At 37.8% G+C, this 27,105-nt stretch overlaps 2 protein-coding genes across 6 annotated transcripts; one reads left to right on the top strand and one right to left on the bottom strand.

Moving 5' to 3' along the window:
* The first annotated feature begins 435 nt into the window (after nucleotides 1-435).
* Nucleotides 436-23,365, top strand: LOC135213114 (uncharacterized). Of its 5 annotated transcripts, XM_064247011.1 has the most exons (10): nucleotides 439-689; nucleotides 9,830-9,920; nucleotides 12,307-12,559; nucleotides 12,903-13,111; nucleotides 14,948-15,134; nucleotides 19,069-19,159; nucleotides 19,485-19,822; nucleotides 20,212-20,417; nucleotides 22,117-22,273; nucleotides 22,843-23,365. In XM_064247011.1, exons 6-10 carry the CDS (start codon nucleotides 19,075-19,077, stop codon nucleotides 23,074-23,076), a joined length of 1,020 nt encoding a protein of 339 aa, XP_064103081.1. In that variant the 5' UTR covers nucleotides 439-689; nucleotides 9,830-9,920; nucleotides 12,307-12,559; nucleotides 12,903-13,111; nucleotides 14,948-15,134; nucleotides 19,069-19,074; the 3' UTR covers nucleotides 23,077-23,365. The 5 variants fall into 5 exon arrangements, with proteins under 5 accessions (XP_064103079.1, XP_064103081.1, XP_064103083.1 ...); XM_064247009.1 differs by lacking the exon at nucleotides 14,948-15,134 and having other exon boundaries at nucleotides 436-689; nucleotides 19,069-19,215; XM_064247013.1 differs by lacking the exon at nucleotides 14,948-15,134.
* LOC135213333 (uncharacterized) lies at nucleotides 5,684-8,195 on the bottom strand. Its single transcript, XM_064247309.1, has 2 exons — nucleotides 7,208-8,195; nucleotides 5,684-6,924 (listed from the first exon to the last, which is right to left on the bottom strand). The coding sequence occupies exons 1-2, from the start codon at nucleotides 8,193-8,195 to the stop codon at nucleotides 5,684-5,686; spliced, it is 2,229 nt and encodes a 742-aa protein (XP_064103379.1).
* Nucleotides 23,366-27,105: the final 3,740 nt, after the last annotated feature.

Here is a 27,105-nt window from a genome sequence, read left to right as displayed (position 1 = left end):
CCATGAATGATGACTCCTTTACCTGCCTGTTTACCATCAGAGAATGATAGACATTTCACTATCCTTTCCAATTCCGGCTCAACATTATCACCATAAACGTGGAGGACTTCATTAAGACTTCTACAAGTCTTTATGCATAATAGAACCTACGTAGCGTTTGTTTACACTAGCTCTTCCAAGGGGTAACGTGTGTAAACACAATAATTTTATATGATAAATTAATAAACAAAAAAATACTTATAAGTAACTTTACATCGCTTGAGTGAAGGTTAGAATAAAAATTAAAAAAAAAGAAGAAAATGATATGCAATTGATACTATTCAAAACTAAATGAAGTAGATAAATTACGTTTATTTTACCGTACAAAACTTAGGTCTTGGCAAACTCGTTCATGTGTCAGAGAGAGAGAGAGAGAGAGAGAGAGAGAGAGAGAGGCACTTCACCTTCATTTCATATGCGCTTGTCTTTTTCCTTGATGGATATCGGTATACAGTTATAACTGAGCCGCGTCAGCCAGAGCCAAAATGTTAAATATTTATAAGCTGTTTTAAGTTTTCTGTTCACAGCAGAATGTCGTAGCCCAGTCAAGTTTTGAGCAGCACAAGAACGTGCAAGAACAAGGCTGGCATAACCTAGATCAGGCAAAATTGAAGAAAGTGTATTGAAATTTATTTGGCAAATGGAGTAAGGTAAGCAAAATTAGACTGTGGTAAAACGCCTCATATCCCATCTAGAAAATTACGTGTATTCAAATTATATAGTAAGAAGTCACTTAAAAGCAGACAATTTTGTCTCTCTTTTTTATTATGGAAGAGGTAAGGCCAATTTAAGCAGTGTATGATATTAATCTAGAAAAAAAATATCAGTATAACTTAGTTCAATGTTACTATAGTTAATCATAAAGTGCAACATACCCCTATATTTACTATTATCGGAAATGTATGGCAACAGGAGTCATTTCAAAACAGACAAGTTTATGTTTGTTTTAATGATTAAAGAGGCACAAATCAGTCCAAGTAGGATAACATTAATAGATGATTAGTGGAACTAGGCCTAATGGTACCTTAATCAAATATATGCTATTTGCAACCTAGACCTATATGATAATCGTTCAAATGATGTCTCTCTTGTTTTCTATTAGAAAACTACGATGTAGGCCTACCGAGATTATTCAAATAATTATGTAAATAGTATGAAATGTTAAAAAAATTATATCAAATTTGTTTCCTAAAACGTAAAGTGCAGAGATGCTTCAATTATTGCATGTTTCAAGTACTTTGTACTTTAAGTCAAACAATTGTAACTGTGGGAAATTTGTTTCGCTCAGTGGGAAGATCGAAGGAATATACTCTACAAAATTACAAGGGTAATTCCTTCCACTGAGTGTTCTCTAGTAGTAATTTAGTAAATGGTATAAAACGGGCTGTTAAGCACACAATTCTTCCGTGCGCCTAACGTGTTTTCAGACTTGTGCCAGAAAATCCAAAGGATTAATAATTGCTTGGTAAGCTTAAGTAGGCTAGTTAAATTCCGGTAAAAGTAATTCAGGTAAATGCAATTAATCTAAATAGGACTATGAATAAATCAAACCAAGGCCATAAAATTCCCAGGGTAGTTCAGTTTGGTCCCAGAATTCTATTAAGTTCCGACCCGGTTAAAGTAAAATTAAAGTAAACTAATCCCGAATAGTAATGCTAAGTAAACAGACAGACCTAATTTCGACTAAATTTATTACTACGCCCATATAATTATATAAGCCTTTGTAAAATTATTCAGAGTCTATGCCTAATTAATTCTCACAAACTCCAATATTACAATAGCCTAACTATGTAAAAGGGCTTAAAATTTAGTCAAGGTAAAGAAAACAGTGTATTACGTCTTGAATAAGTAAGTTAAGTTAAATACGTAAGTTAAACGTTAAAAGACGAAACCGCTCCCTAACGAAAAGTCCGTTGGCTCAAATCAGCCGTCCAATAATGGCGGTCTAGTCTTTGTGGAAAATTAGTATTTTGACCTACCTTCAAGTTAACCCAGTTTGGACACACACCTCTTAATTCACGTGTAAACTAAAAACAAATCCTATATATTTAATCAGCAAACCCAGCGACCTCTAATCGCATTCGTGGAAATAAATTGGTACGTTGATAAGAAATGTTATTCCACTTACCGAATTTTCCGTCAGACCGATCAGTGACGAAGGCTGTTAAAAGTTTTGCTTGCAGATAAGGTTTTGGATTTGGATAGGATGAGGTTTTAGGATAGGTACAAACAGGAAAGGAGATCATACAAACCAATTATTTAAAGGGTTATTAATTTCTAAACCCTACACAACGTAAATTAAACTTAAAAGGGCGAAGTCGCCGACCTAGTTGTCGCCTTCTTCGCTCGCCGTCCGTTTGAACAAGCCCCAAAAAACCCGCCCGACCTAATCCTACCCCTTGAAAAGGCCTATATCAGGTCAATGGTTCTTATCACTCCCCAAATCAATTAAATAATTTCTTAAATAATTTGAAGGGACAGTTAAATCTATTTATTAAATCTATCTATCAAATATTTTAAATGCTAAAGTAAAAGTTAAATCAAGTTATTCAAAATATAATATTTAATTTTTTCTGCAGAGCTTATACTAAAGAAAATGGGGTATAGTTACTTTGTAGCTCTTAGCAGTGACTTCGTTAAAGGTTAGAAAATGTATATGTACAAATAAATTTACAACATCCTCCCGGGGGAGATAACACAAAACACACAGTTTTGTGTTAGGTTAAACAGCTTCATCATTAATCAACTGCTGTAAGAATCGCCTCGAGTTGGTGGCGGCTCTTCTCTTCGGTCTCTCTTCTGCTTGATAGCCTTCAGAATTTTTACTGTCTCCTACATTTTTCTCCGCAGCTTCTACAGTATACATATCCTCTGGCTTAGAGACCTCCAGCGGGTAAAGTTTGTCAACTGACCTAGTTGTCTCTCCATTGCTGGTCTGTAGCTTCACAACTCTGACCAGTCCATCAGAGCTGGGCATCAGCTGAATGACCCTTGCCAATTTCCACATGCAACGAGGGGTGTCATTATGTACTAACACCACATCTCCTACTTTAATCTTGGTTTGGAACGGTTGGGTTGGATCCCCGTTGAAATAGTGTCTATCTCTCAGGGACTGCAAGTATTCCTTCTCCCACTGTTCTTGGAATGCATGTATTACCTGAGATACAAACTTGAATCTCTCATTACATTGTTTGTGGTCAAGCTCAAAATCTGGGTCATTCAGGTAGTCCGGTCTATGGTAGTGGGTAACGAGTTTAACGGTAGCCATCACAACAGGTGAGAAGGGGTAAGGGCATCGACGGTATCTGGAGATGTAGCATCCACATATGTAAGAGGTCTATTGTTAATACGACGCTCTATCTCAGTGACAATGGTATTCAGTTCGTCAGAATTAATCCTCTTCTTGAATATAGCTTTCTTTAGTGCTGATTTCACACTGCCAACCATCCTCTCATAGAAGCCTCCTTGATGGGGTGCCCTAGGTGTGATGAATGTCCATTTACAATTTTCCCTAGTCAGTGTGGACTGTACGTCAGTGTCATCATACAAGGACTGAATCAAGGAAGAACCAGTTTTGAAGTTAGTGGCGTTGTCAGAAATCATTCGACGAGGGCAAGATCTTCGTGCAGTGAATCGCCTGAAGGAATTGAGAAAGGCAGTGCTGGTTAAGTCTTTTACCACTTCCAGGTGACAAGCTCGTGTTGAGGTACAAGTGAATACGACTATGTAAACCTTGTCTAGTTCTTTAGTGGCTGGATTGCAGATAAGAATTTGTCCAGTCAAATCTACTCCGGTCACCTCAAATGGCCGGAGACTGTTCACTCTGCAAGCCGGTAGAGGTGGTGGAGGAGGCCTGCGCAATGCAGGTCCTTCCAGACGGTTACATAGGTGACACTTTCGTTTTCATCTTCTTGACACACTGTCTCAGTCTTGGTATCCAGTATTCTTCTCTCACCTTGCAAATTGTGTCTTGAACGCCTGCATGAAGAACATTTTCATGTGCTTGAATGACTATAAGTCCAGTCAAAGGAGAATTTGGAGGTAAAAGCAGAGGAAATTTACTGCTATATGGAAGGTGGTCCGCATTTTGTAGTCTCCCAGTGCATCGCAAAAGTCCATTCTCATCCAGGAACAAGCCTAGGCTTTTAATTCTGGCTGGAATTTTGTGGGAATTCTTGTTAAGGTAGGACAACTCCTCTGGGAAATACTGACTCTGTGTGAAGCAAATAAGAATTCGTAATGCTTCTGAGTTCTGTACTTCGACATTTTCAGAGTTTACGGGTCCCGAGTTCTTAGTTTTACGATTCCCAATGGTACGTTTAAGGAGCCTAGTGAACTTAATTACTAGCTTAGTGACATTTATAAGTTTAGGAAGGGAAGCGAACCTACGGATCTCTATGGGACAAGTAGCTTCTTCACTGACAACTGTAGTTAAAACTTCTTCAGGTGTTTCAGGTGGGTAGCATGTAGATACATCTGCCTGCTCTGGCCACATCTCTGGGTTCGGGAGCCAACTTGGGCCATGAACCAAATTTGACTTTTCTTAAACTGCCGCATGGAAATTCCTCTAGAGACAAGGTCTGCTGGGTTCTCTTCACCAGGTACATAGAGGTACCTCACTTCAGTGACCTGACTTATCTCATTCACCCTGTTGCGGACATAGATGTTTTTAGATTTGTTGTTCTGAATCCAGTGTAGGGCAACTTTACTGTCAGACCATATGACAGTGTCAGTAATCTTGACACCATCAGTAGTGAAAACGGTTCTGAGGTAGTCAGCTATTTTGACTGCACTATAGTTGGCAGTCAGCTCAAGTTGTGGTATGCTTTTCTTTTTGAGAGGGGCGACTCTTGCTTAGAGAAAACTAGGTTCGCACCTGCGTGTTGGTCCATCAAATAGGCTGCAGCCCCATAGGCCTTCTCACTAGCATCACAGAATACGTGAAGAGAGTAGTTGGTCCCTCTGTTGGCTGTGAAGCGTGGGAATTCCTGGTATGATACGTTCTCGAGGTCTTTCTTGATCTTCGACCACTCTTCTTGAAGTTCTGGTGGCAAAACATCATCCCACCTTTTAGATAGTTTCCAGATCTTCTGCATAAGAACTTTGGCTCGTACAATTATGGGAGCAAACAATCCTAGAGGGTCAAATACTTTTGAAAGGTTGCTCAAAAGTAGCCGTTTGGTAAGCGGAGCCTCCTCAAAGGTAGGGGGTTTTATGCTTAAGTGGTCAGTCTTGTAGTTCCAATGAAGTCCTAGAACTTTGACAAGATCTGAGCCTTCTGTTGTTCCATCACCTTCTTGTTTTACCATTTCGTTGAAGGTTGGGTCATTACTGATCCATTCTCTTAAAGGCATTCCGGCATCTGACAGGACTTCCTTTGCAACCTTGTAAAGGCTGTAGAGGCTGACTGTTGTTGGTAAGGAACCAATTAAGTTGTCCACATAAAATTTGGTCATGAGGAAACTAACTTCAGGTGAAGTGGGGTAGGTTTCAAAGTGATGTTGCAAGGTTGACTGGAGTAAAAAAGGTGAGCAGGTGGCTCCAAAGAGAACTGATCTAAACCTATAGGCTTGAAGGTCCTTTTCATTGTTAAGATCTTTTAGCCAAATGAAACGTGTATAATCACGATCCCTAGGTTGGAGACCTACCCGTAAGAAGGCTTTGCTGATGTCTGCGATACCGCAAATGGGTCGAGACGGAATTTCAACAACAAGTCGGTTAAATGACTAGTCAAGGATGGGCCAGAGTATAAGCAATCATTCAGGCTAGGGGCCTGCTTGTCCATCCGGGCACTTGCATCAAATACAATACGAATGGGCGTTGTAGTTGAATCCTTAATCACAGGTAAATGGGGTAAATAATGGACATTTGTCCGGTTTTGGTCTTCTTCTGGCACTGTTTCAATGAAGCCGAGAGACAGTTGTTCTTTGATGATCTGGTCATAAATTTCCAGATACTTATTAGTTTGTTTCAGCTTGTGAATAGTACTGTTCAGTCTTTTCCTCGAGAGTGCTAAGTTGGTAGGGAGTTGTTTCTTATCGACTTTCCAGGGGAGAGATACCTCATATCGTCCTTCAACCATATTGATGGAATTCTTGAATTCTTCCAGCACAAATTTATCCTCAGGTGACATATCTTGATCAACGATTCCGACTGATTCTAGGGTCCAAAGCTGTTGGATGGGGTCTTCAGCAAATTTGCTATCAGACATCTCAAGTGGTATCTCTAGAGCAGCTTTGGAAGGTTCATCAACTGCTAGTCTCATTACAGTTACAGAATGAGCACTGATAGGGGTGTCATTACTAGGCAGTTTACCAGCGACCAGATATCCTAAGGAGGACTTAATCAGGTTCACTCCGTTTGCTTGTGGAGAATGGATAAAGTCAAAGTAGTGATCTATGCCAACAAGCAGTTTCACCTGGTCCATCTGACTACTTGACAAGTTAGGATCAGCTAGGGTGACATTCTGGCTCTTCAGTTCAGACACTATCTTACAGAGTCCACGAGGCCTAGCGCTCTGAGGTAGTTTAGGTACGACAATAGCCTTTAAAGTTACAAGGCTGTCATCGTTTACCCTGACAGGTACAGTGACCGTACTATATTCTCTAGGTTCTTTGGTATCCCAGAACCCACTGATGCTCAGTTGGACAGGATTGTCTCGTACAAGTTTACACTCTTCCACTGCCTCTTGTGTGATGAAGGTACGTTGCGCCCCAGAATCAAACAGTGATCTAAGTTCCTTGGTGTTGCCTGAGGGCGGACACACCACTTTCATTAAGGCGGTAGGGAGAATTCCACTTGTTTGTGACTTTAAGTCTTTGTCACTGTCATTGTCTCCACAATAGTTCACAGCAGAGACCTCAGTTGAGGAGTCAGGGCACAATGCTGAATGGTGTAGTCCGGTTTTACACGACAGACATTTGTGGAACTTCACCAGACAATCGGTGGTCTTATGGTTAGGTGAAGTGCATTTCACGCAACGATTTTGTGCGGTAAGTCTTGAAATGCGCTCTTGTGTGGTCTTGTAAATGTCACACTGGTAGGCTTTATGTTCTGGTCTATCACAGAATACACAACTTTGAGTTCTAGCGGTCTTATTAGGCTGTCCTGGAGTGACAGAAATACTCAGATTCGTAACTTCGTTTTTCTTAGGGGTGTAAGAACTAACCTGAGTTTGGTCTGATTACTGGTCTATTGGAACTTTGGTTAGGCTTGGGTTTTCTTTGGGAGTAATCCTTGTTCTTATCCCTGGGTTCAAAATCCAAGGAAGACAAGGTCAGGATTATCTTTCCTAGCCCCTCTCTAATATCTAGGAGTGAGGGGTAGTCCTGTCCACACTTGTTTTGGATTTGTTCTTTCACCTTGCCAGGTAGTTTTTGAAAAACTAGAGGTCCAAGCGTCCAGGTACAGTGATCCGAATTAGGTCTGTTTCTTTCTATGCCTCTAACATATTGTTCAAGTTTAGTCCAGAAGCCACGTAGTGAATCCAGGTCTGCAGAAGGTTTAGGCAGGCCTGCTAGTTGACAAATTAGAGATGAGATTATTTTCTCTGGATTAGCATAAGTTTTCTTCAACAGGTCAATGGAGTCTAAATAGTTTTCATTCGTGACAAGAATATTTCTAATCAGAGTTAGAGCTTCACCCTTCAAACATCCCTTCAGGTAATTAAATTTGTCAACAGCTCTCAAGTCTGGACGAGAGTGAACGTTAGACTCGAAAACATCCCAAAAAGGGGGCCATTCTTCATCTGTCCCTTCAAATTCCGGGAGTGATAAAGACGGCAACTTAACCTTATGCCATGGCCTAAACTCTGTTGAAATACTCCTCTGGGGTTTGGCTTCCATGCAAATGATTTTTAGTTTCTCCAAAACTTCAGTGCTCTCTGTGATGACTTGGTTGGCATGACGCCGCTTTGTAGTGAGCTGTGTTCTATCAGGGTCTTGCTCAGAGAACCCTTCTTCTCCAAGTTGAACTAAGTACTTAAAGTTGAGTTCTTCATACTTCTTTATTTGAGACTCTAGCCTAAGACGATATGTCTCCAAGGTCGAGGACTCAACATCACTTGCCCTTTGAATCAAGTCCACAGCAGTTGTGCACAAATCCTTGCAGTTTTCCTCATAAAGTCGGAGGGAATATGCTAATTGTGTCGCAGACATTTTATGAGTTTAAAAGGTAACAAGACAAAAAAATCCTTGGACAACAACACAGGCCTTAAAACATCCCGCTGAGGATGCCAATCTTCCTTTGTGGGAAATTTGTTTCGCTCAGTGGGAAGATCGAAGGAATATACTCTACAAAATTACAAGGGTAATTCCTTCCACTGAGTGTTCTCTAGTAGTAATTTAGTAAATGGTATAAAACGGGCTGTTAAGCACACAATTCTTCCGTGCGCCTAACGTGTTTTCAGACTTGTGCCAGAAAATCCAAAGGATTAATAATTGCTTGGTAAGCTTAAGTAAGCTAGTTAAATTCCGGTAAAAGTAATTCAGGTAAATGCAATTAATCTAAATAGGACTATGAATAAATCAAACCAAGGCCATAAAATTCCCAGGGTAGTTCAGTTTGGTCCCAGAATTCTATTAAGTTCCGACCCGGTTAAAGTAAAATTAAAGTAAACTAATCCCGAATAGTAATGCTAAGTAAACAGACAGACCTAATTTCGACTAAATTTATTACTACGCCCATATAATTATATAAGCCTTTGTAAAATTATTCAATCTGAGTCTATGCCTAATTAATTCTCACAAACTCCAATATTACAATAGCCTAACTATGTAAAAGGGCTTAAAATTTAGTCAAAGGAAATAAAGAAAACAGTGTATTACGTCTTGAATAAGTAAGTTAAGTTAAATACGTAAGTTAAACGTTAAAAGACGAAACCGCTCCCTAACGAAAAGTCCGTTGGCTCAAATCAGCCGTCCAATAATGGCGGTCTAGTCTTTGTGGAAAATTAGTATTTTGACCTACCTTCAAGTTAACCCAGTTTGGACACACACCTCTTAATTCACGTGTAAACTAAAAACAAATCCTATATATTTAATCAGCAAACCCAGCGACCTCTAATCGCATTCGTGGAAATAAATTGGTACGTTGATAAGAAATGTTATTCCACTTACCGAATTTTCCGTCGACCGATCAGTGACGAAGGCTGTTAAAAGTTTTGGTTGCAGATAAGGATTTTGGATAGGATGAGGTTTTAGGATAGGTACAAACAGGAAAGGAGATCATACAAACCAATTATTTAAAGGGTTATTAATTTCTAAACCCTACACAACGTAAATTAAACTTAAAAGGGCGAAGTCGCCGACCTAGTTGTCGCCTTCTTCGCTCGCCGTCCGTTTGAACAAGCCCCAAAAAAACCCGCCCGACCTAATCCTACCCCTTGAAAAGGCCTATATCAGGTCAATGGTTCTTATCACTCCCCAAATCAATTAAATAATTTCTTAAATAATTTGAAGGGACAGTTAAATCTATTTATTAAATCTATCTATCAAATATTTTAAATGCTAAGTAAAGTTAATCAAGTTATTCAAAATATAATATTAATTTTTTCTGCAGAGCTTATACTAAAGAAAATGGGGTATAGTTACTTTGTAGCTCTTAGCAGTGACTTCGTTAAAGGTTAGAAAATGTATATGTACAAATAAATTTACAACAGTAACTAACATAAATAAATTATAAGTAGAACATGTGTCGCGTCAAATGACTTTAAAGTATATAAAGCAACAGTTTAATGTAACTGGCATCGCAAGATATCTATAATGATCTCAATAATATTTTTGTTTTTTAGGTAAACATGTCTCGATACAGAAGTCATCAGCGCCAAATTTCAATCATGATGGCAGTTATTCTCTCGGGTTGCTTTCTCCTCCTTACACGAGGTGGGTTAGTTTGGAGTCACGTTCACCACAATAAAAATTTTGGAGGTAATCCATTACCAAAATGTAGGTATGTATGGACTGTCTGGGGGAGCAACAACCCATGGTGGTATATATGGGCTATTTGGTTTAGCAGGAAAGCAATTAGACCTACTTTCTTTGGGCCAACCGAAACTTTAAAAAAGACAACAGATATCTTGTGATGTGGTGTTCCACTGGGTGTTACATTTACCCTATCTTTTTATGTTACAGGATCAATGATTAATCTACATATTTATGTCTCAGAAACATTATTTACTTTGTACTTAAAGACTGAAATTCTATCACAATGAAGCAAGCGGGCCTTTCCTGCCTCCTAGATTAACCGGATTTATTTTTACTGCAGTACAAAACAGCCTGGACACATCTCTCGCAGAAAAACGTAACGAAAGAGAACAAGACAAACCAATAAGCAATGGCAGACCGTACAGTAAGTTCCAGATGTGAAGCGACAAATTTCAGAGGATTTCGTTCGAAATTCACTAACTGGCAACTACAACTCGGTACTGAAAAACTTTGTTATTTTTTCTACAGTGAAAGCTCTATCACTCAAAATAAAGCTAACATATGATGCACAAATATCAAATCTATGGTATTTATAACAATCATAAGAAAAAATCACGGTAATAGTAATTATTTTAAAGTATAGTTATTACTTCAAACTATAGAAATGAAACAATTTGAAATTCTCGTTCAACACAGGATTACCAACATTACCAATACATATTTCGACCAATGTGGAAACAAATATTTAATATCATAGTGTATTATCAATTATTTTAGCGAAAATGCATAAAATCATGCAAGTATCAAAAGAATGTAAAGGGAAAATCTCCGCGACAATAAACATAATCAACCATGAATGCACCTAGATTCAATAGAGAAGTTGGGGGTGGTTGGTAGTTCTGATTCTAGCTATTAGGACCGAGCATAAAACACCATCTTCGAGAAAGGCTCTAACCTCTGTTGCTACCTTCAGGTGACTAGGCCTAGTTCCGGGCATTGCAAGGCTTACAATGCACGGCCACTGTCTGTTATTTAGGCAAAGATAGAACCTTCAGGACCGACACCAGGACCTGTCCTTTCACGGTTGCACCTGGGAAACAGACTCGCTATATGAAAAATAAGAAAGACGGTCGCAAGCAACCAGAACACCCGTAAAATCACCATCTGGTTAAGAAGGGAGACGACAGACCCACCCACCCACCCACCCCCTCTACCTCTGCCCACAATACTAACTCTACCTATTTCACTTCAACCTATTACCTCAAATCTTCGAATCATATCCCAACCGTGAAATTTAAGACTGAATTTGCGTAAGTGGGCGTATCATAAGGGAGTGATATCACCCAAATTCATATTTCCACTGACAACCAGTAATCAGTTCGATCCAGTCAAGTATTATTACATAACAGAAATTTATGAGTTTTTTGGGTATATATATAAATATATATATATATATATATATATATATATATTATAGAAGAAGCACCCCGAACATGACCAATAGGCCTAGTGCTCGATTCTTAAAACAGACCTCTGGTTATACCTGATAAATAAATAAAAAAAAAAGTCCTGAGAGAGAGAGAGAGAGAGAGAGAGAGAGAGAGAGAGAGAGAGAGAGCATGACAGGGGATACTCGAATTAAAATAATGCTCGACAAGCATATTCACACTCCGGATCGTATGGACAAGAATAGTCTCACTTATGCACTGAAAAAAAAAAAAGGTGGAAACCTACGAAAATACTTGTTTGGTGCGACCCTGAAACCCAATTCCGCATCAAAAAATTTGACAATCGAGAAATTCGATGAAATTATTAACTAACAAGCTGGAAAATATATTTCCTTGATTCTTGAAATAGGCCTAACCATGTAACCAATGCTAAACGCCCACATAACTTGGATTTCGTTTATTTTTTTACAACAACTTGTCTTATTTATATTTCATTTAATCAGATGCTAAACTTCTCTGTGCTTTAATAAAAGAAATCATAATAACTTTCGATATAACGCTATAAAAGTAGAAAGTTAATTTACAAATATTAGGCTTATGCACACGGTTCCTGCTGCCACCCTATGGTGAACACTTCATATCACACAATGAGAGCCGCAGATGTTTCTTTGGGGAATTTTTTTTTCTTTTAATAAACAATTATTGAACTAACATTGATCATTCACTGGGGAAATACTTTCTGTGCTTATACAGTTAATCACTGATACGTATTATCAGATAAATAGGATGACAATAATTGGAATAAAATATACTAACTGGCAACCCCACAAGTTTCTAAAGATGTACGATCAATTCTGAGATTTGTCATTTCACTTCTAGAACTTACTGTACCACAGGAGGAATTTGCAAATGTCACTCCGTAATTCCACAAAAGAACCTGACGCTGTGACTGAAGAAGGTACCACCGCCCCTTACGGTTCCTTCCCAGTCGCGTACCAAGACGAATCGAGGCTCTTATCCTACGTCAGGGGACTAATCCATCCGCCAGCTCCTAAAGACGTCCCGTACAACTTAACCAGACACTGGAGGAGACACTTTTCTTAGTACAATCGGAGCGTTTACCTCACAGAGGAGCTTCTCAAAGGGAAGGTAGGTATCGAATTGTTGGCGGAATGTTAAACAAAAGTTTGGTGACATTGATTGGTTTATGGTTGTTTGGTCTAATGATCTGGCGCTGACGGGGCGGGGTGGGGAGGATTCAGGGTTGAATTCAAGTGATTTCTAATATTCTATATCTACTGCAAATGGACATTTTCTAACTGGAAAAACAGTCACTTGGTCTATACCAAGGTCTGTGCTGTTCAAAATAGGTGAGGATCCAGTCACTTACTGGTCTAAACGTTAATACTTGCCAGAAAGTATTCAGGAAAACCTCTTGTCCACTAAACGCAGGCAACAAAATCTCAAAGATGTCTTCCACTTTCATCCACAGCGCGACGGCATCTTTGTCGAACTGGGGGCTTTGGATGGTGAGACCCACAGTAACACGGTCTTCTTGGAAAGAGAATTGGGGTGGACAGGGCTCCTCATAGAACCTCTTCAGGAATATTTCAGGAGCCTCACCACGAAGGGGAGGAAGGCTTACTCCATCAATGCCGGAGCTGCGCTCACCAACAGATCGGCCATCAAGCATCTGTACCGGTATTAGTCTTCCAATGTTTTTTTTTTTTTCTCTCTCTCAGTTCACCCAAGCAACATCTTGTATGAGGATGAATTACGCAGTATAAAGCATATTCAGAAGTAATTCTAAAATATTATAGCACAATCTGTGAAGAAATTTAGATGGTTTTCCTTTTTTGAAAAAATTATAGTGGGTGGACCCATTCAATCAAAACCTAATTTTTAGTATACTTCTTGTACCAGAAAGAAACACAAATCTTAAGGAAAATATGTTTTAAGTCTGAAGCATTTTCCTGAATAATGTTTAATGAACTACCTCACAAATCCACTGTCACCCACTAGGATTTTAAAATGAATCTGCATTATTTGTCACGACTCTTACATAGGCTATACTTGGCTAGAATAATAGTTAATCTTGAAAGTGTCATAATCTCACTAAAATGTTTATACAATACTTTGTCCTCTTTTACAACGTATCTCTCAACAGGGCATTTGATTACACGTCGGTGGGGCTAAGCCACATCATGAACACAACAACATCTGAGGCGATTTCCATCAAGACGTTTCCGCTCTACTCCATGCTGCTGTCCGTAAACATCACTATCATCGACTTCTTGTCACTAGACGTACAAGGGGAAGAGCTAGAGGTAAGGCTATACGGATGTTCGTTGGTTTCTCAGATGCTGAGTCTATGTTGAATTTACGTTCCGAACGGCTGTTCGTATCTTCAATTACTCAAAAGGTGGTCGTCTTGCCTATTCAGGTAATACAGTAGAATATAAAGTCAATACAGTAGACCTACTGCACGATTTTTCATCCTAAAACACAATACAATACTTGGCACTTTACATACATTACTGTATTTTATAGAGTACAGCACTTTATTAATATAAATGATGCATGAAACCCAAGTCAATTGTGGTACATGTTCATAGCTTGAATGTTCGTAAGTAGGGTAGTGTCTGTATACAGTATCTGGAAGAAGAAATTCTCAATTTTAAAAAAGAAAAAAGTAAGACCACTAAGACTAATCATTTTGAGTAATGGTTCAACACTGGCTGAGCTCATGACGTGCTATAACACTGGCAAGTCACATATGAGAGCAGAAATTTGCTAGCTGGAAAGAGAAGTAGTTTCTACAGTTGATGGTAGCCTCTGTATTCTGAACAGAATTGCAGATGTACGTGACTATACCAGGCAAACTATCCAGTCACCGTAGCCAGATTTCTTGAATAAAACAACAGAATTAGTTTTCCATGCATTTAGAATTTTTATGCGCAATGTAATTCAGTTATCAGGACGCCAAACACTGCTTGAATGTGCAATCAAGTTGCCTGTCATAGCATAGCATTTCAGGAAGGCTCCTTATCAAACCTCAGCCCCTAATTCTCATCCATTTCTTGCAGGTATTACGAACAGTGCCCTGGGACAAAGTGCAGGTCAGGGTCATGTGCGTCGAAATCGAACACGTTGAAGGTGGCGCTCCTGCAGTGATAAATTACATGGAGAAACAAGGGTACATTCTACTAAGTGTTAGGTATATAGACGCCTGGTTTGCAAAGAAAGAACTTCTGGAAGAGTCTATGGGAATAAAGCTCATTCCGAACACTTTGGAATACAATGTGAGGAAAGATTACTGATGTTTGATAAATCGTTTATTATTTCGTGTGAACCTTTTTACATACTTGAAATTTATCCCAAAGAAATCAACAACAATAGTTTTGTTCAATTAAGGCCTGTCCACACTAGGAAACATTGTCTGCAAACAATGTTTCCTAGTGTGGACAGGCCTTTATGGGAAACCTTTCATACATTTTATAATACGAAGCAAATCTGCCACTCTGTCGAACCTCTCAGTTCCAGAGGTCTTTTACTTCTCACACTGTTGGACTGTGAACAGCTTCCCTGAGGATATTATGCAGTTAGTACTTCAACGTTTAGGCGAAGATGTAATGCATTACTACACTAGAACAAGTTCCCTACCTACTTTCATCCGTGATTGATTTCAAATGAAAACCATATTCTTTGGAAGTCTGAATTTCAGGTCAGTGGGCACTGTATGCTTGTTTCATATAAATATAGGTCTATCTTTTGAATAATGATACTGTGCTAATATCATCCTATGGCTTTGCCTCAAAAGAAGGTGAACATAAATGCACTACACATAAATGATAAAAGGACAACTGGAACTAGAAGTAAATAGTTGAATCGTTTTTTCTTCTGAAAAACATCTATACGGATAAATAATCAAGTTTTGTATAGTGAACTTAGAATGGGATTGGTTCCTTTTTCAAATCAACTTTTCAAATCTAATTGGTAAAATATGCAGCATTATAGACTATATTTACAAAATGTCACGACTTGAGGAAAAGGCTGTACGAAAATTTTACAAACACATCTCTCTGGGGCGGGGTGGGGGGGGGGGGGGAGTATTTGGAAATCTAGAACACTTCCAAAGAAAAGCAAATAGTTAAGACTTACAAGACATGAGGTTACTGCAATCGTCAATAGTTTCTGATGACATGGAATGAAAGTTGCAAGAATACAATCTACGTATATTTATATTATGGGTTCGTGGGTCGTCCATTCTTCCTCCTCCTCGTCTTCGATGGCTGGCTTGTCGTAATGGTACTAGGTGGGGGCCATGGCTTCATGTCCCTCCACAGCCTCTGCAAAGTGAGAAACAACCATTAGCGACTTGAAAAAGCATAACACACAAAAATTAAAAGCTTCTTCCACAAACACAAACACAAACAGACAAGGAATCTTCCTAGGGAATGGAATGGAACATAAAATTTAGGCCAAATGTCAAGTACTGTGACCTATGAGGTCATTCAGTAAGGTGAAACAGGAGGAAAACCTTGTACTCACACTATGAATCAGCTTTTGGGAGGGGGCGGAACTTAGGAGGGAAGAAAGAGAATACTATTAACAAAGGTGCAGTAAGAGGAAATACAGGGGTTGCGTCTAGGAACAATCGAGAGGCTGCAAAGAACCTTACGCGATGCCTGCAGTGTGCCAAGTGAGATGCAGTGGTACGAACCATAGCTTTCGTAAATGATGGAGTTTCTTATACAAGCTGCACTTTGGCTATTGCTGACCAACCAGAAAAAGCAAAATCTTATAAGGCAGGCCTTTAAAGGTCTAGCTCGTCCACTAAGTTCCCAGCAGCATTAACACCCTCTCGTCCACGTGCTCTCGTCACAACGAATTCGGTGCTACTTGGCGTGTATCTACAAGGAAATAATATCTACACTTTACAAATTTTAACCCGCTCTATGGTAAATGTTTAGTAGCCAGCCGCACGAAGATATCGTTATCGAAAACGCAATATAGAAATGTGTGTACAATATAACACCTTTCCTTCATTGTATTCCCTCAGTACTTTCAACTAGCGCATTCTTACCCTTTTTCTCAAGAACTTGATGGGGTTCACTGGAGAAATTTAGTGATATACCACTAAGTCACCTTCGCTTACCTGTCCTCTTACATAGAAGTTCTTATCATAATACTCTTTCCTTTTCTTTACATTTTTGTCCCTTATTCTTATTTCATCAACACAACCAGTATATTCTGAACGTATCTCAGGCAATTTTGTTCTAAATTTTCTACCATACACGAGTTCTACAGGGCTAACATTGGTTACAGAATGTGAAGCACATCTATATAAGGTTTTAAAAAGGTATTAAATTCCTCCAATCTATTCATTTGTTGCCTCAAAAAAAAAAAAAAATGTCCCTGTGAGTATTCCTTGGCAACGGCACCCTCGCTTGTTTTATGCCTCCCGAGAGTTACGGATACTGCAGATGTTACAGAAAATGGTCCCTTTTAAACATTAAAGGAAAGCACACTCTAGCTACAGTCGGTTTCTGTTTCCTAACAGTAGCAGCTATGACTTGGACCATCGACGGATGGTCTGTTGTTTGCTACTTTATCATAAGTTGTATTTCAACCGAGATCTTTCACATTCATAATCGATCCCTGATCAACTACATTCGCTGAACGGAAGCAGCATTAGTGCCGTAAATGTTTGCCTCGCTGTCGAACTTCTCCGAAGTTCAACTGCTGAAATTCCAACTGCCTGAGACATATAACTACTCTGGGATGCTGTTCCGTAGTCCAACGGTGTGATGGATAAAGGACTGGAACAGTCTCCCACAGTATGTCGTGAAGTTGTGCAGTTGGAACTTCAGACGTTGAAGCGAAAATCCAATGCATTACTACCCTAGTAGTAGAACTATTCTCCTTATATTTTAATTTTTTATCTATTTTTTAATGTATCAATTTATTTGTTCTTACTTCCTCTTATTTCTTCCTAATGAGCACCATATTTATTTATTGGAAAAGAGTTTATAATAATAATAATAATAATAATAATAATAATAATAATCATTCAAACTTTCCTCTAACAGTCTAACTGACATGCGTAAAAGCTCCAAACAGGCTACCTCCGGAGTTATAGGAAAGAATGGATGAAAATTATCCTCTCTTTCGCTCCCTTTCCGTTTTAGTACACACACACGTACAGAAGATTCTCTCTCTCTCTCTCTTGCTTGTCCAATGTAACCTCTTCTTTTGACACCATAAATGGAGATGAATTTCAGTTTATTAAGACAGAAGAATAATAGACACATCACATATTTTTTACTCTTCTTTCAAATTCCGGGTCACCATTAACAACTTAAGCATGGAGGACTTTATAGTCATTATAAGAAATCTTCATGATTGATGAATCAATATACGAAAATCTACAAAAAATGAAGGTTAGAATGTTAATAAAAATGACGGAAAATGGCGTCAAGTTTAAGACTTACTAGGTCTAGGGCCAACTCGTTCATTTGTCTACACGCAAACACAAGAGAGAGAGAGAGAGAGAGAGAGAGAGAGAGAGAGAGAGCGAGAGAAGAGAGAGAGAGAGAGAGCGCACCTTCCTCCATATAAGCTTGTCTTTTTCCTCAACGATAATACATTTACAGCGCAACGTCAACCGGAGCCGTTCAGACTTTTGAGGAAAAGAGTATATTAATATTTGCTGCTTAATTTTTCGGTTCAGTCGAAGGTTGAGGAGCAAGAGTCCGTGGCAGCACAGGGCTGGCTTAATCTAGACCAGTCAAAATTGAAGAAAACCAATTGAAACTTATTTGGCAAAGGGAATATGGTAAGCAAAATTAGGCCTATGGCAAAACGCCTCATATCATATCCAGAAAATTACGTTTATTCAAATTATATAGTAAGAAAATCACTTAAAAACAGACGATTTTGCCTCTTTTTTTTTAATTATGGAAGGGGTAAAGTCAATTTAAGCAGTGTATGATATTAATATAGAGAAAATTAGTGGAGCTTGGTTCAATGATACTATAATCAATCGTAAAGTGCATCATAGACCTATGTTTACTATTATCAGAAATGTATGGGAAGAGGAGTCATTTCAAAACAGACAAGTTTGTCTTTGTTTTAATGATTAAAGCTTGGAGGAATAATGGAATTATTACTCCAAGGATTAAAGAGACTAGTCAGTTTAAGATGCAAGATGACATTAGTACTAATAAATGATTAATGGAACTATAGGTCTAATAGTATCATAATCAGGCATAAAGTGCAGCCTATAGACCTATATGATAATTGTTTAAATGATGAAGTTTCGGAGTTTTCTATTAGAGAACTACGATATAGGCCTATCGCGAGTATTAAGTAACTTTGCAAATATAAAATATATAAAAAATTATATGAAAGACTTGTTTCCTCAATCGTAGAGAGCAGTGCGATGCCTCAATATCTGTGTTTAAAGTGCTTTCAATCAAACGATTACAATAAACTTATACAAGTTAGAAGTAGAGTATAAATTGTAACCAACTTATACAAATTAGAAGTAGAGCATAAGTTGCGCCAAATTACTCTGAAGCAATAAAAAAAATCTCAAAGTAACTGTTTGTTTGTTACTGGCATCGCAAGATATCTATAATTAACTTTTTTTTCAGAGAATCATGTCACGATACAGAGGTCAGCAGCGCCAAATTGCACTCATGATGGCCGTTATATTCTCGAGTTGCTTTCTCCTCCTTTCACGAGGTGGGTAAGTTTGGAGTCACGTTCAAAATATTGGAGGTTATCCACGATACTAAAATGTAGGTATATATATTCTGTCTGTGGAGCAACCGATTTCTATAAATTTGTGATTTGGTGGTACATTCTTATTTTACTGGAGGAATACTGTGAGAATGAATATATTAATTCCATTGGCAATTATTGATCTATTTGCCTTAAAAACATGATTATCTTGGTACTTAAAAGACTGAAATTTTCTTTGAATGTAGCAGGTGGGTCTTTCCTTCTTATTTCTGTCCTTTTTTTCACCCTTTCTGCCCCATAGATTAACCAAAAATTTTTATTGCAGTACCTAACAGCCTGGACACATCTCTCACAGAAAGATACATTACAAGAGAGCAAGATAAACCAATAACCAAAGGCAGACAGTACAGAAAGAGGGATTTGCAAAGGGCACTCCATAAACCTGCGAAAGAACCTGATGGTGTGACAAAAGACAACACTGTCTTTTACGGCTCATTCCCAATCATGTACCAAGACAACCCTAAGCTTGTATCCTACGTCAGGGGGCTGATCCATCCGCCTGCCCCAAGAGATGTCCCTTACAATTTTACTAGACACTGGAGGAGATACTTTTCCCAGTACAATCAGAGCATTTACCTCACTGAGGAGCTTCTTAGAGGGATGGTAGGTCTCATCCGTGTGGGCGGAGTGTTTTGATAATGTGGTGATGTTGATCCATTGGTTTATAACTGTTTGGTCTAATGACCTGGCAGTGATGTGGGGATTTTGGGTAAAATCAAGTGATTTCTAATATCTTATAGATATAAAGCTAAAAATAATTATGGTACTGGACGTTATCTAACTGAAAAACAGTCTATTATTCCGTAGACCAAGGTCTGCACTATTCAGATGGGGTATAATTTCTTGTGAAAGACAAGCTATAGCTTGAGTAACATAGGATCTAGTCTCTTACTGGTCTAAACGTGAGGTCTTGCCAGATAATATTTAGGGACACCTCTTGTTCATTAAGCAGACAACAAAATCTCAAAGATGTTCTCCACTTTCATCTACAGCGCAACGGCATCTTTGTCGAACTGGGGGCTTTGGATGGTGAGACCCACAGTAACACGGTCTTCTTGGAAAGAGAACTGGGGTGGACAGGACTCCTCATAGAACCTCTTCCAGAAGGTTTTAGGAACCTCACCAAGAAGGGGAGGAAGGCTTACTCCATCAATGCCGGAGCTGCGCTCACCAACAAATCAGCCATCGAACACTTCAAGTAAGTTCTGCGCGAGGTCAGATATCTGTACCGGTAGTAATACTCCATTGCTTTTTCTCAGTTTACCCAGGCAGCATCTTATAAGAGAATGAATTACATAATATAACTCATATTCTGAAGCAATTTTAAATGTTATAGCTCAGTCTGTGAAGAAATTCCATCCTAGTTAAGTTTTCCTCTTAAAAAATTATGGTGGGTGGACCCATTCAATAAAAATTTTTTATTTTTATATACTTCTTGAACCATTAGGAACATAAATCTTAAGAAAAATAAGAAGTCAAGCAATTTCTAGAATGATGAATAGTTTAATGAACTCTGATACTTAACAATCCATTTTCATAGATGGGGATCTTGAAATCTTTCTGCAGAGTGCATTTACCATGATCACTATGTATGTCATGACTCTTACACAGGATACAGGGCTAGATTAAGTAAGTAGAGTCAGAAAGTGTCATAAACTCTTTAAATGTTTTTATATAGTGCTTTGTCTTCTCTGGCAACTTACCCACCTTTCTATGGTCACTTCCATATCTATCCTACCTTGTGTAGCTTACCTGCCTCACTTTCCATAGTATAGAATAAATCTCTACCATCTTTATCGCTAGCCCTCTGCCAACACTTTGAAGTCTCCTCCTTCCTTCTATTCAATTGCTCTTTGTACACCTTCCTTCCAACAGCATCTCTCTCTTTATAAACATTCCCAAATACACACTGTATTATACTTCATACTTCTTTTCTTCCAATGCCAGTCTTCCTCTTTTCATTGTTTTGACTATTCTTCATTCCACACTTTACTACACTAATGATGTTCTTGCATTTTAACACATTTTTTGCTATTTATTTTATACATTTTATCTTTTTAATAAGTATGACCTCTTCTTTCTGTATTTTCCTTTACCTGCTCTTACTTTCTAATGAGCACTCTGTTCTTTAGAAGCTTGAATTTCAAGTCAATGGTCCCTGTGGACTTGTTCCATATGAACAGGGCTCATCTTCTAAATAATAATAAGTATGCTGTCAGATCAGTTAGCAACAGTCAAAAGTTGTGTAAAAAAGGCTTCGTCAGTTAAGTTTGAAACCTATTGAAATTCTTGACATGTTAAGAATTCTAATTATTTCTTTGCTATCCTGACCTCTTTCTCTTCATTGTACAGTCTGTTTTTAAGATCTGGTGGCAGTCATTTTCTTACATTTATTTGCCCAAGTTCTATCACACGTTCAGCCATTTCCTTTTCCAAGTTTATCACACGTTCAGCCATTTCCTTTTCTAAGTTCTATCACACCTTCAGCCATTTCCTTTAACAAAACAACTTTTGCCTGGATCAGATTATTGGAATTAGAAATATTAAATTTAATCCAAAGACCAGCGCTGGGATCCAAGTGGTCATTCAGAACTGAAAGGGAAATTGAGAATAAAGATTTTAAGGGAACAGGAGTTAAACTCGCAGTTGTACTATGCAACAATTGTTAAGAGAGCATGAAATCTAAGACGGAAAAAAAAAAGATACTGTCAGGAATGAGAGGGGTTGCAACTATGGGCCAAAGGAATGTTGAAAAAAAAAAAAAAAATAAATAAATAAATAAAAATAACCTAAAGTAATCCTTACAGTGCACTGATGGCAATGCCCCTCTATGAGGTGGATCAGAATGTGTAAATAAGTTTAAACTTGGCCTACACCCTTTATTACAACTTCGACAGGGTCTACGATTACAACTCGCTGGGGTTAAGCCACATAACAAACAAAACATCCAAGACTGTTGCCATCAAGACTTTTCCACTCTACACCATGCTCCTGGCTGTGAACATCACCACCATCGACTTCTTGTCACTAGATGTAGAAGGAGACGAACTAAAGGTAAGGCTAACGTTGAAAACCCTACGTATCTCAAAATCTCTGTAATATGGATGCTTGGTACTGTCTAAAAATTACAGGAACTCTTAACATTGAATTTTAGAGTAGCATTGTACATTATATCTGGAACATGAAATCCCAGTTAACAAAAATATAAAATCACTACGACTAATCATTTCAAGTAATGGTTTGGCATTTGGCTAAACTCATCAAATACCTTAAAACTGACAGTCACATATGGAAGGCAGAACTTTGCTAGCTAGAAAGAATCAAATTCTACAGCTACGAGTATTCGAAACTGTCACAGACGGTGCAACTGTACCAAGCAAACTTTCCAATCCCTGTAACCACATTTCCATTCTACTGAAATATAGTACTAACTGTATTGTATTTTTAAATAGATGAAAACAGAACTGGTTTTCCATTCCTGGGAAATTTTATGCGCATCGTATGCAGGTAAGAGGACCTCAAACACTGCTTCACTATACAACCAAGTTGCCTGGTGTAGAATAGCTTTCAAGTTGGGCTGCATTTGTAAATCTCAAACCCTAATTCTCACTCATTTCTTGCAGGTATTACAAACAATGCCCTGGGACAAGGTGCAGGTCAGGGTCATGTGCGTTGAAATCAACCACGTTGAAGGTGGCGCTCCTGCAGTGATAAATTACATGGAGAAACAAGGGTACATTCTACTAAGTGTTAGGTATATAGACGCCTGGTTTGCAAAGAAAGAACTTCTGGAAGAGACGATGGGAATAAAGCTCATTCCGAACACTTTGGAATACAATGTGATGAAAGATTACTGATGTTTGATGAATCGTTTATTATTTCGTGTGAACCTTTTTACATACTTCAAACTTATCCCACAGACGCCAACAACAATAATTTTGTTCAATTAGGTAACCTTTCACACATTTGATAATACGCAGTAAATGTGCCACACTGTTGAATTTCTGTTCCAGATTCTTTTATTCCTCACACTGTTGGACTGCGGAACAGCTTCCATAGGGACATTGTGCAATTACAACATCAAAGTTCAGGCGAAGATGCAATGGATTACCAACCTAAAGCAATTCTTGTATTTTAATAATCTACTTTCATTATCATCTATCTATTAATTTATTAATTTATTTTCTAATAACAGATCTCTTCTTTCTGTATTTCCTGTTACCTTTAGTTACTTCTTTCTAATGAAGACCATATTCTTTGGAGGCTTGAATTTCAAGTCAGTGGCCACTATAAGCTTGTTCCATATGAATAGGGATTTATCTTCTGTATAATAATACTGTACTAATATTATCCTATGTCCCTTTGGATCTAAGCTAGTTGCAAAGCAAGAACTTTGTCATCCTATGGCTTTGCCTCAAAAGGAGGTAAACATAAACGTTCTGCATATAAATGAAAAAGGATAACAGAAACCAGACGTAAAGAGTTGAATCTTTTTTTTCTTCCAAAAAAACATATCTATACAGATAAATAATCAAGTTTTGTACAGTGAACTTAGAATGGGATTGGTTCCGTTTTCAAATGAACTTGTCAAATTTAGTTGGCAAAATATGCAACATCCTAAAAGTTATATTTACAAAATGTCACCGCTTTAGAAAAAGACTGTACGAAGATTTTATGAAAACCTCTCTCTTGGGGAGTACTTGGAAGTATAGAACACTTCCAAAGAAAAGCAAGTTGTTAAGACTTACAAGACATGAGGTTACTGCAATCGTCAATGGTTTTTGATGACATGGAATGAAAGTTGCAAAAATACAATATACATTAGTTTATATTACGAGTTCTTTGGGTCATTCACTCTTCCTCCTCCTCGTCTTCGATGGCTGGCTTGTCGTAGCGGTGCTTGATGTGCTTCCACAGTTTCTGCAAAGCAAGACAAAGAAATTAGCTACTAGGAAAAACAACTTCAAAAATTAAAGGCTCCCTTATTAAAAAAAAAAAAAAAAAAAAAAAAAAAAAAAAAAAAAAAAAAAAAAAAATTCCTAGGGAACCAAACATAAAATCAGGCCAAAGACCAAGCTCTGGGACCTATGAGGTCATTCAGTACTGAGTCTGAAAGATGTGAAAGGAGGAAAACCTCACAGCTGCACTATGCAACAACTGTTCGGCAAGGGTGGAGCAAGATGAAAGAAAGAGAATGTGAAAGGAGATATAGTAAAAGGAATGAAAGACCTTTATTTCTTGCACAAGCCATGCTTCAGCTATCACTGACCAACTAGAAAAAAGAAAATCCTATCGGGTAGGCCTATGAACAACCTGAGTTGGTCTAGCTTGTCCATTATGATTTTAGTCTCATAAGAACAAATTTACAAAAACTGAAGGCAAGTGATTGAGCAGTGTGTAAGCTCACATATTGACCTAAAATGTAAAGCTTAAAGCTGGTATTCGTTTATAACAATCTACCATAAATCCAATAGTATGCCTATGCCTTTTGAACTTTAGTCACCTCTGTAAAGGATTGATTAACTGCAAGACTAAATTGTACAAAAGTCTAAACAATCGCTACAGGTAAGGTCTGGCACTTAGTTTTCTGTATCGTACCGATAAATCGTCTGGATCTCTCGCACAGATATGAAGTGTAAAATTCTACAAAAAAAAGTATAGGACCTCTTAATTAAGTTGAGATCTTGCGATATATACTATATTATTCCTGAAGAGTACTTCAATTCTGAAACCAGTTCTTTCATTCTATGAGATAGGCAACAACCCGAAAAACAACATGTATCAGAAATTTACTTGCTGTCTACAGTAACTTCCTGATATAACAATTCAAACTTACATAGCACCAAAAGAACATATGGAATATAGGACGTATGCAACCCATATTGCAAAACATTAATTTAACACTTCAATACTTTTCATTTGACCAGGGTAAAACATCACACTATGTACAGTGAAACCCCATTATTTGCGTTCTCCAGATTCGTGGACTCACAAATTCGTGGATTTCTCTCTGGAACATTTCCCCACATCATTTGTGGAAAATTTGCCTATTCGCAGTATTTTTCTATGAGAAATACCCAAAAATTCCTTCTTCTTTTTTTCCGGTTTCATCATCAAATGCACTTTTTGTGATAAAACTAAAAAAAAAATGTATAAAAGTTTTTATTGGGGTATTCCTGAGTTTTAACTAACAAAATAGGGTTTTAAGTATTTTTACAGGGGTTCCAACTATTTGCGGGTCCTAACCATTCGTGGGGGATCTGGTACGCATCCCCAACGAGTATGAGGAGACCACTGTACTATGAACTGGACACCTAAGTATATATTCAAAACCATTTCTAACCAAGTGAAAGTACATTTCAGGCTAACACAAAATACTGTCATTCTACTTTTTGAACTTTCAGAGAATCTGTATATATAAGCTACATAACAAAAAACATCTGTATACGTATAGGCTAAGTATGAACATAACTACACATGCAAAATACAGCAATACCCTTTCTGTGAATGGTGAAGATGTGTACAAAAATGAAATTGCCTTATCGTTTAACGTGATACGAGTATGAATACTACACTATAGATAAGTCTTGTCCAAGGAAGTAATACAAGATTAACACTTGAACAAAAATTGACTGCAATTTCTTTTCTGAATTTGTAACTTCCACTCTTGAATATTTGGTTTTAATATTTGTGCTTCAGTGTTTAAATCATGGGTTTTGAGTACTGGCAAGCCCCCATTATTGTTAGATACAGAATAAGAAAATGTATACATGAGATTTTTGTACCAATGATCACCTAACAGATATACAGGCAGTTCCCGGGTTACTGATCTGGCAGAAGAAATATGACACCAAAAATGCAAAATAATCTATATTTGAAGACCTTTTTTTTTTTTTTTTTTTTTTTTTTTTTTTTTTTTTATGAAAAATGCAATAAGAATGCAGTTTACATAGTTTTTAATAAACTCAAAGCATTAAAAGTAAGGTTTTCTTAGGATTTTTAACGATGTTCCGGCTTACGACGCGTCTCAAGAACAGAAACCCTGTCGTAACCCGGGGACTGCCTGTATATGCATATAACAGAAGATAAGCCTAACTGTTCAGATATAAATAGCCTAGGGTTCGCAATACAGTATGGCCTCACCAATATTTCTTTTCCCTACAGCTACACTATTGAACATGGGGTGAATCCCTAGCCTAATCTAACCATTGTGATTTTTGTTCATATGACATTTGACAAGGGAATTTAACAATGTGGCAGGATTAACCAATGTACACATAATTCAGTCAATTACACAAATCTTCAAACTAAATTGGAATGAAAGAACTACAAAAAGAATATATAAATTAAGAAAAAATCTAAAAAAGTAAATTAGAATGAAGGAACTACAAAAAGAATCAATTAAGAACAAATCTTTAAAATGAATTGGAACGAAAGAACTGGGTACATAATGAATAAATTAAGTAAAAATTTAAGTAGGCTACTATAGGTAGGTACTACCTACTACCTACTACCTGCCTAAGCTTGAAAGAGTAGACCTACTGTTCACAATTCAACTAGCCTACTGGATCAATTTCTTCAAAAACAATAAACGAAAAAGGTAGTAGGTACCTATTTCGTTCCCAACTGACCTATCGTAATCCAGCCACCCTGATCAACTTACACTCCATTTAAAGGCCGCTTTTCAATATACCTATGCTCAAAATAAATCCAAATAAACGATCTCTAATAATAATAAACGAAAAAGGAGCCATATTTATAAACTCAACGACCGGGAGAGGTAGGTATTTCGTCATCGGCCCCAAAGGAAACGCAATCAGCTGACGAGAAGGACCTCGATTCTTCTACTCACCCCGTCGTTTACGGTGTCGAAAATCCCGTCGGAG

This window comes from Macrobrachium nipponense, chromosome 42 (assembly GCF_015104395.2).
Source record: "Macrobrachium nipponense isolate FS-2020 chromosome 42, ASM1510439v2, whole genome shotgun sequence".
Taxonomy (NCBI): Eukaryota; Metazoa; Arthropoda; class Malacostraca; order Decapoda; family Palaemonidae; genus Macrobrachium; species Macrobrachium nipponense.
Note: the sequence above shows the minus strand (reverse complement) of the source record. Positions and strands in the feature narration are given on the sequence as shown.